The sequence below is a fragment of the Molossus molossus genome, unplaced genomic scaffold, assembly GCF_014108415.1.
Source record: "Molossus molossus isolate mMolMol1 unplaced genomic scaffold, mMolMol1.p scaffold_m16_p_6, whole genome shotgun sequence".
NCBI classification, from domain to species: Eukaryota; Metazoa; Chordata; class Mammalia; order Chiroptera; family Molossidae; genus Molossus; species Molossus molossus.
This window is the reverse complement of record NW_023425399.1, coordinates 112908885-112923195: the sequence shown is the minus strand read 5'-3', so window position 1 is coordinate 112923195 and position 14311 is coordinate 112908885. Positions and strand designations below refer to the sequence as shown.

General features: G+C 44.1%; 1 protein-coding gene across 1 annotated transcript in view; it reads right to left on the bottom strand.

The window, feature by feature from the left end:
- DOK6 (docking protein 6) overlaps positions 1–14311 on the bottom strand; it is a 229921-nt gene that overhangs the window by 130903 nt on the left and 84707 nt on the right. Inside the window, exon 3 of the mRNA XM_036245439.1 lies at positions 10835–10949. Within this exon, the coding sequence (XP_036101332.1) occupies positions 10835–10949 (115 nt within the window). The remainder of the gene's footprint in view (positions 1–10834; positions 10950–14311) is intronic.

Here is a 14311-nt window from a genome sequence, read left to right as displayed (position 1 = left end):
ACCTACTGCATTCTCAGGTCACCTACTGCATTCTCAGGTCACCCACTGCATTCTCAGGTTACCTACTGCATTCTCAGGTCACCCACTGCATTCACAGGTCACCTAGTGCATTCTCAGGTCACCTACTGCATTCTCAGGTCACCTACTGCATTCTCAGGTCACCTACTGCACTCACAGGTCACCCACTGCATTCACAGGTCACCTAGTGCATCTTCAGGTCACCACTGCATTCTCAGGTCACCTACTGCATTCTCAGGTCACCTACTGCATTCTCAGGTCACCCACTGCATTCACAGGTCACCTAGTGCATTCTCAGGTCACCTACTGCATTCTCAGGTCACCTACTGCATTCACAGGTCATCTAGTGCATCTTCAGGTCACCACTGCATTCTCAGGTCACCTACTGCATTCTCAGGTCACCTACTGCATTCTCAGGTCACCTACTGCATTCTCAGGTCACCTACTGCACTCACAGGTCACCCACTGCATTCACAGGTCACCTAGTGCTTTCTCAGGTCACCTACTGCATTCACAGGTCACCTAGTGCATCTTCAGGTCACCACTGCATTCTCAGGTCACCTACTGCATTCACAGGTCACCTAGTGCATCTTCAGGTCACCACTGCATTCTCAGGTCACCTACTGCATTCACAGGTCACCTAGTGCATCTTCAGGTCACCACTGCATTCTCAGGTCACCTACTGCATTCTCAGGTCACCTACTGCATTCTCAGGTCACCTACTGCATTCTCAGGTCACCTACTGCACTCACAGGTCACCCACTGCATTCACAGGTCACCTAGTGCATTCTCAGGTCACCCACTGCATTCACAGGTCACCTAGTGCATCTTCAGGTCACCACTGCATTCTCAGGTCACCTACTGCATTCTCAGGTCACCTACTGCATTCTCAGGTCACCCACTGCATTCTCAGGTCACCTACTGCATTCTCAGGTCACCTACCGCATTCTTAGGTCACCTAGTGCATTCTCAGGTCACCTACTGCTTTCTCAGGTCACCCACTGCATTCTCAGGTCACCTACTGCATTCACAGGTCACCCACTGCATTCTCAGGTCACCTAGTGCATCTTCAGGTCACCACTGCATTCTCAGGTCACCTACTGCATTCTCAGGTCACCTACTACACTGCTTGACAGCCTTTTACATGTCCATTGGGGCACTTACCTATGTAACAAGGACACAAAAAATGCTAGAAGAAACGGAATAAAACCAGTGTCAGATCTTCTCTAGAGTTACCTAGTCAAGTTGTTTTAGAATATAAGGCAGCTTTCAGTCCATTTTAATAATTACTTTGAGAGCAGCACTTAAACAATAGAAATATATACACGACACCAGTAGAGGGGTATCTGTAGGAGCTTCAGAGTATAACTGATCTTCAATAATGCTCAGAAACACAGACAGGGAGAAGAAAGGGCATGCTTAATAAGATTAGCTACAGTCCCCGTAGCAGAAAGTAAAAGTAAAAGTAAATGCTATCTTACACATGCCAGTTGGGAAGGGGCTGCTTCTGTCTACACCATAAAGTGACTGAAATGTTCAGATGCATTCTAAATTTAATGACAAATGAAAACGGTATTGTTTTAAGGGGGAAAAACACACTTAGGAATCAGTTAATTGAATGGAAAATATGGCCCCTAAAAAAATTAGATGGACCTAGAGGGTATCATGCTAAGTGAAGTCAGTCAGTCAGAGAAAGACAAATGCCATATTCTTTCACTTGTATGCAGAATCTAGATATAAACAAACAAAACAAACAGACTCGTAGACACAGAGAGCAGACTGATGGTTGCAGAGGGGAGGGGTTGGGGACTGGGTGAATAAGGTGAAGAGACTGAGAAGTACAGACTGGTGGTTACGAAACAGTCGCGGGATGTAAACTACAGCATGAAGAATAGAGCCAATAATATCGTGGTGACGATGTATAGGGCCAGTGGGGTACTGGAAATCTCAGTGGGACCACTTTGTAAAGTACATGATTGTCTAACCTCTATGCTGTGCACCTGAAGCTAACACAGGATGAGATTGCATGTCAACTGTGATTGAAAAAAAATTAAATTAAAATAGAAAAGAATGGGGAAGAAGTTCTCTCATGAAGTTCATCTCCGGCAAAGCTCCTGTTGGGTAATTACACGTGGTATAGGGATCTCACGGAAGATCCAGGACCACTGATCTGAGGGCTGTCAGAGTCCTGAAAAGTGACACCAAACACTTTTTGCAGAGAGATTACGATTACTCAGACGTTTCTCCTGATGACGGAGAAGCCTGTGTTTCCAATTCCAGGTCACAGACGGATACATGTGGGAAGGTTTGGTTTCTTTGCCACCAGCCTTTGTTATAAGAGAGGCTGCCAAGACCTGCAATATTTTAAAAATATATCAGGCAGCTGTCTTTTCTCTACTGATCGGAGACAGAAGTAAAAATTACAATGATTTACTAAATCTTTTGGCACCATGAGAGCAAAAATGATTGGTGATGGTCGTGATGGAGATGATCATAATGAATTATCTGTACATTAACTCTGCAACTGAGGACAGGGTCAGGAAAGGGGGGGGGGGCATTTCAGGGGCCAATAGATAAAACAAAATCATACCTGAACTGTTTTCAGATTAATTAAACAGCAGGACTCCCAAAATATTGAAATGGCATTGATCCTTAATTCTGCGTCAAGAATTGATGAAAGGGATAGATAACCCCCTGAGCCAAAAGGGGTGGAAGTTACCGCTCTCTCTGGGTTTGCTCGTTGTCTGGAGCTTTACATCTATTGTCTAACTGTTAACAGCGCTACAAATTATTCCCTTGTGCAGAGGAAAACATGAGGCCGCATGTATCAATATCATGATACACATCAGCCAGAGCGGAGGTTCTGCATTCACATCCTGGCTCCCGTACTTAGTATTCACAACCTCTCTGTGTCTTTATCTTTATTTCATCGCCTCTAAAATGGGAATAATAACCTTCGCTAAGCTTTGTGATTCGTATTATTATTATCATTGTCATTATTATTATTTCAATCCTCACCCGGGGGTATTTTTTCCATTGATTTTTAAAGACAGTGATAGGGAGGGAGGGAGGGGAAGAGAAAGAGAGAGAGAGAAACGTCCATGTGAGAGAGACACATTGATTGGTTGCCTCTCGCAGTGCCCTGACCAGGGCTGAGGATCAAACCTGCCACCCAGGTCCGTGCCCTTAACCAGAAATTGAACCTGAGACCCTTTGGTCCGAGGGCCGACGCTCTAACCAGTGAGCCACACTGGCCAGAGCTGTGATAATGAAGAGATTTGACCGAGTTCATGGTACAGCGCACCGTGCAGGACACACAACGGTGTTTGATAAATGGTGGCGGCCCTCGCGCAGGGCTTCTGTATTCTGTCCTGGGTCCCAGAGCTGACCAGGGGCTGAACTGGACACCTCTGTCCCCACTGCCCTACGCAGCCACGCTCGCTTCGAGGGCGCAGCTGTCCCTGTGAAGGTGACTATGTGCACCCAGAGGTTCAGTCTGGTCTGTAGACCTCAGTTGCGTTTTCCTCTCCGATAGGTGTTAGGTAGATGGGATCACCCTTTCCATGTGCTAGAAAGCCTCCCTGAGGCTATAACACACGAGTGTCCGCAATGATTATTACAGTGCTTAAGCTAAGTGTTGTGGGGACAGGGCAACAGCGACTCTGACTCGGATGTGTTTCCTAGGCTCCCGTGCAGTTTAGGGGGCAGGGGGCAGGGGCAGTGACCTTTCTCCTCCCGGTCAGGGCTGCCCCCAAATTCCTTTACTCCTCACATTCCCAAGTGGAACCAATCTCAAGGCTGACATATTTTTTTTAAGATTTTACATTTCGTTCTGCTGGTGTGGCTCAGTGGTGGAGCAGCGACCCCTGCACCAAGAGGTCGCCGGTTCGACTCCTGGTCAGGGCACATGGCCAGGCTGTGGGCCTGATGCCCAGTGGGGAGCGTGCCGGAGGCAGCCGATCAATGTTCTCTCTCATCGATGTTTCTCTCTCTCTCCCTCTCCCTTCCTCTCTAAAATCAATACAGAAAAAAAACCCTAAAAACAAACAGAGTTTACATTTCTATCCCTTAACTCATAATAAAACCTTTTCTGCCTACCAGGTGCTCAGATCTCTAAATCTCCATTTTCTTTGTGTCATTCTGCAGTTCCCATCCAAGGCCTGCACGTGCTAGGGAGGGCGGCCAGGGCGACCCGCATGCCACGCTGACATCTGTCGCCCGATTTGAAAACGGGTTTCGTTCGATTTGGCGACACGGCTCTGTGGGGAGCAGCAGTCCACGTGCAGCCCGGGAAACACGCCGCGAGCGCATGCCACGGGGAGCCGACCCCAGACCCGCTGCCCACTGTTTCCAGGGACGCCGCAGGGCAGCGCGCTGGGCTGCACACAGGACCAGCTCTATGACACACTCTGCCGAAGAGGTGACCGTTTCCGAAACAAATGAGCCTGCAGACGGCACTGGCCCGTGCTTCTGCGATGCGAGGCCCGGATTCCCAGCAGACAGAGGCCATCAAACTGAAGACTTCACTACAGCTCTCTGGTCTGTTTTCTCTCCTGACGGAGCTGGAGACGGTCGTAAAAACAAGGCACCGGGTCCGGAAGCCAAGAGGGCGCCCGCCCCAAACGCCGACGGGAAGGGCTCCCCACGGGGTCCTTCTCAGGTCGGCGTCGGGCGCACAGGGTGCTGCGTGTTCCCAGCTCTAAACCTGTTGAAACTAAGACCCCCAGCAGGCACAGTAGCGTCCAATCTGTGCTTGTACTTCAGTATTTGCAAGCTGTGAAATGAGATCCCTGTATTTCTCTGTGAAAAGGGCCTTCTCCCTAGAAGCCAGCCCAAGAAGCGTATTGGGGTGAACTTTCAGCTACATTACCTCAAGTGTCCTTTAAGGCCATTTCCTGTCTTCAGCACGTGATCAGTGCCAGCTGTTTTTGTGAGGATCTACGAGGAACCTTTTGTGATTGAGGACTTAACTACTGCTCATAAAAAAAAAAAAAATTTCCAAAGAGCCAAAGTGTACATGTTGCATTAACACTGTGTTCACAGGTTCTAATCTCAGTCCGGCATTGCTTGTCTTTCCAGTTGACCCCACTGAGCAGCGTAATTCCAAAACTGTGCTCTCGGAAGACCAGCAATCCACCACTGACTCCAGTCACTCAAACCCAGTCACCCCTTGACGCCCTGCTCCCGTCCTCGCCCAGTTTAAACCACGGCCAACGGTTCACACCGCTTCCAGAACTCGCCACCTCAGTCCTCGACTCTCCCCCTCGCTTCTCACTATCGTTTGCCACACCCTCCGACAACAAGACGGAACATACACACATCCCGAAATACTCTAAACAGCTCAACAGAGAAAGAAGACAGACCAACACGTAAGATTAGGAGTGAGAACGTGTACACCACGCTAGGAATAAGCTCCGGCCACTTTATCCGTGCTGAACAATGTTAGTGCTCTCTCAAGTGACCTGTTGACAGGGGTCAAGAACAAGGCTGGTGGAAGGGCAGCCACTTCCAAACACACCACTGGAAAGTGGGGAGCCAGCCCCTGAGCCCCGAGGAATTTCATCACGGCTGCTTTGCACGGGCACACGGAATCCCTTCTCTCCGCCTTCCTGCAGAAACCTGTGCACAGAGGGTATCTTTTCTGAGCACCTGATTGGGAAGAGCTCTGTATGAGCAGTGAGGCTGCTACAATAAATGACCACGCACTGGGTGGCTTAAAACAACAGGCAGTCGTTCTCTCCAGCTCTGGGGGCTGGGGACGAAGATCGCGGTGGCAGCAGGACCGGGTTTCCTCTCCAGCCTCCGAGCTGGGTCTGCCCGGGCCCCTCTCCGGGCCTCGGACGCAGCTCAGTGACCCGCGGCAGCCCCGGACGTTCCTGTGCCTCCACACGGCCCGCTGGTTCCTCAGTCTCTGTTCCAGGTCCTCCTCTCCTCTCTCTTACGGAGGTACAAGTCAATTCACGGTGACCCTAATTACCACGACCTCATCTTCACGCGATCGAGTCCCCAAACACCCTGTTTCCAAATAATATAACAAGGGTTGGGACTCAAATCCTTTTGGGGGGCAGAGCACAATGATTCAATCCATTACAAACCTTGTGTTGCAAAACCTTGTGCTATCAGAGGACTTTGCATTATGACCTCTTTCTACTCTGTTTAGAGCGAACCCTTTACAAATACACGGATACATAGAGCACAAGTTGGCAAGAGAATAAATTCAGCCTTGAGGCCTATCACACTACTGAATAGTAACTGTTTAAAACATTTCTAGAAAGTTTAAATAAAAAACGTATTTTTGTTAGTTTACTGAGATGCGTTGCCACTTTAAGAAGTATACTCAGTCCCATCGGTGAGGCTCAGTGGTTGAGCATCGACCCCTGCACCAAGAGGTCGCTGGTTCGATTCCCAGTCAGGGCACATGCCCGGGTTGTGGGTCCGATCCCCAGTGCGGGGCATGCAGGAGGAGGCCAATTGATGTTCTCTCTCATCAATGTTTTTCTCTCTGTCCCTCCCTTCTAAAAATCAATGAAGAAAAATTATTTAAAGAAAAAGAAATATACTCAAATTTTAAGTCCTCCTTTAACATTTCAAATAAAAGTCTTTCCCCCCCTAAAAATATTCAAACACTATTTCTGCATCGCAGATTTCAGAAAGTCTGGCACCCAATTATTCATGGTTTGATTTCTTAGAACAGTTCTGTGTAACAGAATAGCATATGGTATAATTTCAGAGTGACACATCAAAGGTAATTTCTTTATGTAAATTCTGAAAGTAAAGCAAAAGTTCATTTTCTTAATATACAGGAATCAGCAATGACAAGGATGCCTCCCTAGCAAACCGTTTTCCATCTGACACTCATATATGTTAATTGTTCATAAAACTTGAAAACGACTTTGTAAATTCTTGCATATATAGCAGTGAGTTCTAAAAGTGCTTTCTGGGGCTTGATGGGTTTGAGGGGCTCTCCTTGGTGGGCTCAGAAGAAGGGGACAGAGGTCACTAATGCTTTACAGTATGACATGCGGGGCCCAGCGCCGCACAGAGGCAGCCAGCTGGAGGGGCAGCGAGCTGGTGGGGACAGTGGTGAAGGGCAGAGTGCTGACCCAGCACATGTGGTGGCTTTTGTTCTCAAGCCGTCCATTTCTAGAGTTTACCAGTCTTTTGTGAGTGGTCAAACCAGGACACATTACACATGTCGCACTTAACTGTAGACACTCAAATTGACGGTTAATCGGGTTATACATTTTCCTTCAGCTGTGAAAATACATAACCTGACTAACTGGAACCTTTGTGTCCAATGTCCCAAGTCAAAGAAGCCTCTTTTGGGGCTGGTACATGAGCCACATTCAACCGGAGCGGAGCCAGCTCGGCCACGACTAGGGTGCCTGAGTGGGGGTGAATCTCCTGGACCATCGTCACCTCGGAGACACCGGGCTGCCGGAACACGCCAGGTCATCAGGTCTCACCCAGTTGTGCTCAAGTCCCTTCTGTCTTTGATTTCCTTGGCATGCCAACCTGATAATCGTGCCCAAATTTTGCCCAATTCATGTAATATTTTCATGAGAGGGTGCACCTGAAGATTTGGTATTTTTATTTAATGTGACTGTGTGAAGGGCATTAAAGATTTAAAGTCTCATTATGCTGTCCCTGCCACACGGCACTTTACTCTCTCTAAAGAACTCGCTTCAAAATCCCAACAGTTCAGATCACAGAAGGCCTCTAGACTCTGGGTTGTTGTTGTTGCTGTTTTAACGATTTCTTCCAAATCTCTTAGCAGGATAGCTCAGAACCAGATGGTCATAAACCAGCAGCTCTATCCCACAGTGACTGAGTCAGCTAGAAACACAAGTTGTTCCAACTTCATTCAAGTTGTCTTTTGTACCAAACAATCAGCAAACAGAAGCGTCTCCCGTTATTCCCAAGGAAACAGACTGCTCCTGAAAGTGCTGGACCCGTATCAATGGAGACCGAAGTCCTGGTGTTTACATGCAGTTGTCGGATCCCGTGCTAATCGCATGTTTCATTTTCTAAGAAGCTGCCAACCACGTTCCAGACCGGCTGCAGCATTTTACTTTCCCACCTGCAGTGTACCAGTGACCCAGCTGCTCCCAAACCTCCCAAGTATTTGGTGGTGCCACTATTTTTCATTCCAGCCCTTCTGCTAGGTGCGTATGGATCTCTTGTTGTCGTTTTATTTTTGGCATCTTTTTATTTTTTATTTACTTTTATTTTTTATCTTTATTGTTGAAAGTATTACAGATGCCCCCCCCCTTTTAATTCGCACTTACTTTCCTGAGGACTCACTTAAAAAAATGGATACATTCATGTGCACATCATATGCACGTAGTTCCATGTACATGGGGTCATTCATAAGCTGGGCCTTTTCCCCTGTGCCTGTTATTTTCTTACTTCTCCCATGTTGCTCGTCTTTCCCCCAAGTCTTCCTTTTCCATCCACCTCATTATCATCCTCCTTCACCTGGTAACACCTGCTACAAACACACACACACACACACACACACACACACACACACACTCTTTTTCTCATTATTTATTTCACAAAATGTGATTGTTCAGTATCTACTTTGCTGGTTGTATTGCCTGAAGAACTCAACTTCACAGAAATGTCTTTGAGTTAATTGCTTAATGAGAATTCTCCCTAGTGGTTGCATATTATTTTAGGATAAGAATATACCATGATATGTTCAACTATTTCCTTGGGAGGCATTCTCTGGTTTCTAATTTAGTTGTCATTACACACAATGTGTTTAAACCTAAGTGCTCACGGGCTGGTACTTGTGTCCTTACGGGATATGATCCAAAGAGGTTCCCTGAGTCAAGGGTGTGCGTATTTACTTCGTGGCCAGTTTTCTCGAAAAACTTAACTGAAACAACTCACGTTCCCGGGAGCCATTTCGAGAGAGCACTTTGACCCGTGATTGCATTAGAAATAAATGTCAGACCTCCTCAATCTTGGCTTGAATCTTCCTGCTAGTTTGATTTTCAAATCCCTGACTGCTTAATAGTTTGTCTTTTAATTTGCAAGAAAAATACCCCAATTCCTGGTTGCGTTCCAAGTCCCTTCTTTTGTTCCATCGGCATGTGCCACGAAGAGGCTGGTTAAAAATCATGCCATTGTTTCTTAAGCATCATCTCTCACTTGTTTCGCGCACACTGTCGCATCTGCCTATCAAATGTGGTTTGAACAAGACAAACAATGCTTTCCTGCAGGTCCCCATTTAAACAAGCGTCCCTCTGTCTTTATTTTTGGATCTAGCTGTAGCCTGACTCTACAGAAATTCTTACGTTGGACATTAAGGCCATTTTCTTTTAACACAAAGAACCCTTCATTTCCCCAAAGAATCTCACATGAGCCACAAAACCACCCCGGCTGCAGAAATAAAAAAAATAAAAATGAAAATAAATGTTCAAAAGGTTTTCACGTCAGACTTGCGGGTTACAGCTCTGAGCCTGTATTTCTGACTCCCGTCGGAACATAATTCGAGGTCGTTCTTGTCTGAAATAACAGACTCCAGTGCTGTCCATGTGTCCCCGACGTGGCTCAGCACAACCTCAAAAAGGTACAGTGCTGAAGGTGGAACTCGAAGCACCCCACCCACGGTGAAAATTATTCCGTATCTCTTTCGGAAAACCAATTTTCTGATTGTCATTGGTTTTCATCTGGGACATTATTTCAGTGCTCAGAAAAAACTGAGGTGGTGATAGACAGTCTGAAGACAGTTCTAAGAAGGTACACATACTTGTGACTACTACTATCTAATCCTGGCAAGGTTGGGACGGGAACTGTTACAGAATGAGGATTTATATGACCAGCTAACAGACTTCTGTGCACTCCAAAAAGGCCATTTTAAATGCTGAAATAGAGTCAGGTGACAGGTAAAGAAACGTGCAGAGAAGGGAATGAGGCCCCGTGGAAAGAGGGACACTGATCAATTCTAATTGTGTACTGGCACTGCGGTAATGTAGGTGAGGAGGTGTGAGCACTTTCATTCAGGCAAAGTGACATGATTGGTTTTAGAATAATATAGCCTGGTATTATTTATTCCTATAAACTTTAACTATAAATCAGGAAGGTTTATTTTTTCTTAAAGTGCTCAACAAAGCTTCTCCTAAATACTTAGCTGTTATTTTAAATGTACCTTCCGAGCTTAGTGCTTTCTGCTCCCATCCATTATGAAATGAATGCACCATTTCATTAAGCAAAATCTTGAAAAAAAATTATAAGCCAAGTAATACATTACATAGCACAGGAATTGCAAAATAAAAAAAAAACAAAAACCTGCAAGTTCAGACAAGAAACTTCAATACTTATGAGTTGGGATGCTCGAATCCAATCTGAAATGTATTTCCTTTAGGACGAGAATCCAGGAAAGCAACCAATTGCTCCAAGTTGTGTTTGGAAGAGGCTGAGACAGGCTGAGCCACGCTACACTCCTGCAAGGCAGCATTATTCCTGCCTTACCAAACGCCTCCAGCCGCACCGGCAAGAATCAGAATATGTGCCCTAACCTTGCCCTGAGGACACCTCCCAGGCACTGTTACTAATTCTCCAAGCTTCAGTGGAAACCTTAACAGTCCTCCGACCACCCGGGAGCAAAATCCATACACAGACATAATAAACAAGCACCAGAAACATCTATGAAAATCGCAATGTTGAGCTTCTTTACAATCAAGTCTTCTATGGTGCGTTCTCATCACAATGCGCCACCCTATTCAGCGCCGGCTCTCAATCCATCTGGGCCCGTTTCAGAAGCAGCTCCGTCTCCTTAAGCTGTAGACGGGCTATAATTGCTTACCTGACTCGCAGGCAAATGTCTTGGATGTTTCATCATGAAAGATAATTGCCACGGCATGCTTCTTGGTCTCTCGGGGCAGTCTGGTTATATTTTTGATGTTGTGCAGTTCAGTTACCTTGAAAGAAAAATATGTTTTAACTTAGTGTACAGCATATGCTACATACCGAGGTGCTCAAACGAAACGGTCAGTTACTACTCTCTTAACGCACTTTCCAGTGGATATCCGTTCCCCTTTCTAATGAACTGCAGCCAAGAATGATACAGAACCAAGCAAAATGTCGTCTATTCTGCCCTCAATTTTGGCCAGTGTTAGCTGAATTTTGAAATAGTTTAAATTATGTATAAGACTAGCTCTGTGAAGGCAGGGATTCTGTGCTTTCATTAAAATTCTATCTTCTGCAGTGTGGTGATTGCAGGAGGAGAGGGCATGGGTGTAGGTGGACGAGGGTCCGGGGGGATAAATAGTGATGGAGAAAAATAAATCTTCTGCAAACAGCATTTGTGGAGCACAGGTTTTCAATCAATTTTTGTTAAATATTGATTGGATTTAATATCTCACCTCTCTCCCACCCAAGTGGTTGGTAGGGCTATAGTCACAGTGCAACGGACACCTGTTGATTGACAGACAAAATGACTCTAAATGATGGTGTCACTAAATCTAAGCAATGGATGTGACTCAGAAAAATGCTTACTCCTTTGTTGATGCTTTTCCTTTCTTTGTATAGCTCTTTCTGCCTAACCTACATTATTTTCCTTCCGTGAAAAATAAGTTCTTTTCACAGTTCTTATAAATCGGGTCTACTGGCAACAAATTCTTTCACTTTTATTTGTCTGATAAATCTTAAATTTGCTTCACTGTTGAAGGATAATTTTGTAGGGTACAGAATTCTAGGTTGGAGGGTTTTTCTTCTCTCATATTAAATAGTTTTCTCAACTGTCTTTCTTCAATGACTTCTGAGGAAGCAATGGATGTAATTCTCTTTGTTCTTCTCTAGGTAAGGTGTTTTTCCCCTCTGGCGTCTTTCAGGATTTCTTTCTTTATCTTTGATTTCCTAAGGTTAGAAAATGATATGCCCAGGTGTAGTTATTTATTTATTTTGGGGGGTTATCTTGCTTGGTGTTCACTGGGCTTCCTGAACCTGTGGTTTTGTGTCTGTCATTAATTTGGGGAAAACTGCTGGTCACTATTGTTTCAAATATTTCTTCTGTTACATTTCTCTTCTCCTTCTGTTATTCCCATTGTGTATGTATCATACCTCTCATAGTTGTCCCACAGTCCTTGGATATTCTGGGTTGTTTTTTGTCTTCAATTTTGGAGATTTCTATTGAGATATCTTCAAGATCGTAGATTATTTCTTCAACCATGTCCAATGTACTTGTAAGTCCATCAAGACATTCTTCATTTTTGATACATTGTTTTTTTTAATCTTTTTTACAATTTTTGATTTTTTCTTAGGATTTTAATCTCTCTTCTTACATTGCCCATCTGCTCTTATATGCTGCCTACTTACTCTGTTAGAGCCTATAGCTTAGCAGTCATAGTTGCTTTAAATTCCTGGTCTGATCATTCCAACATCCCTGTCATGTCTGGTTCTGAGACTTTTCTGTCTCTTCAAATTGTGTTTTTTTTTGCCTGTGTTTAGTGAGCCTGTGCCTCTGGACTGTGAACTTAACAAGTGTTCTTTAGTCATCCCCAACCTTAGAAGGGAGAGCACAGTTAGAGTGGGCAGCCTTTTACAGGGACACCCGTTTGACTTGCTTAATCACTGTTCTTTATCAAAAAGCTTTAACTTCCAATGAAGGATTTTGTTGATGAGAAAAGGCTTAATTCCACTTGTAACTCACAATGCCAACCTAGAACCACTATCGATCACTAACTAGTATTCCAAATGAATAAACATTTACAGATACATTTTATATTTTTAAAATTCTGGTCCTTTATCATTGAAGATGATACCTCCAATGTTGATTAGAATATGGGCAGTATAGAAAGAGTTAAAATAGTCAATACATGACCAAAAATTATACCCATGTCATGGAAAACATGTCTCTACATTTTTAAGAACTTGATGTTATTTGTTACATTTCCTTCTAAAATCTATAATGACCTAGACTTCTAGCCGCATAAAAGAATAAGCCCGTTATTCAGGGCTGCTGTGTAGACGTCTGGAGGAGGCCTTTTATTCTCAGTCACAATGGAGCTACAGTTCTGTCACATTGCTGGAAAGTTCATTTTAACATATCCTTGGTTCATATTTGTTCTTCTCTCTACTTGTAATTATCTCATCATATTAACATGCAAAATTAAAATGGGCAAGATGAGTGATTTTATGTGCACGTATATAATATGCAAATACATATGTATGTATATGTGTATTTATACCTATGCTATATATATTCACATCTATCTATCTATCTATCTATCTATCTATCTATCTATCTATCTAACTATCTATCATCTATCATCTACCTTTCTATCTGAAAATACTCACTTCCTCTTACAGGGAAAAAAATGTAGACACTAATATCTGAAGATTAATACCCTGGGGAGAATGATGAGAATGCTTTCTTGGAAAAACGATTCACATATTATATTTAAAGTACATTAAAACATATTCTCAAATAAAGTTAAACTCTTGAATTTTTAAATGATTTGATAATTGATTTAAGTGACATCTAAGCCAAATTTTATTCTAATATAGTAAGTTGAAGATATATTGGAAAAGGAGATACTATTTTCAAGAGTTATTAATTTAGATAAACACAGGATCTTACCAAAATTGAGTAGAGTCTAAAAGCAATGACGATTTCGTGCAGCTTAAGAATTCATGCAATCTATGCCAGGTGAGCACTACAGTGATATGCTGCTATATAAGATGGATTGTATGCAATACCTAGTTGTACAAAAAATATGTAAACATTTATTCTGCTCAAGGGCCTTTTAAAAATCTATTTGCAAATATAAAAATATTAGGACAGATATTGTGGGTTCCATCTTTTTGTCCTCTCGTAGCAAAAATCAAGAGACAAACTGAGGGGCAGCCCATGAACACACTGCAGCATAAGGGCTTCTCCAACTTCTGAGCCTTGGGCCACCTGACAGAGGACGCAGTTCCAACAGAGTGCTTGTTCTTCTGTACAATTCACGTGGGAACTGCGGACAAGCTCTTCAAGCACACATTGCTACACGGGCTTCCAGAACAGTGCGATGCTTTCTGTCGGTGATCATTAGTGTGATGCCCTCCCGTTCGGTGTCCCCTAGGACATCAACGAGATGCCGAGAGAGCAAAGCACCAGTGAGGGGATCAAAATTCTACTTCTCACTGGTTGCGGGTAGGAAGTTCAAGTGTCATACTGGGTTATAAAATGTTTTAAAATCACACCAGAAGGTTCTCTAAGGACTCTGTATATCTTTGGAACTGTTTCTCTTCAATTCAATGTATAGTTTAAAAAACATTTTGAATCATAACAACTGAG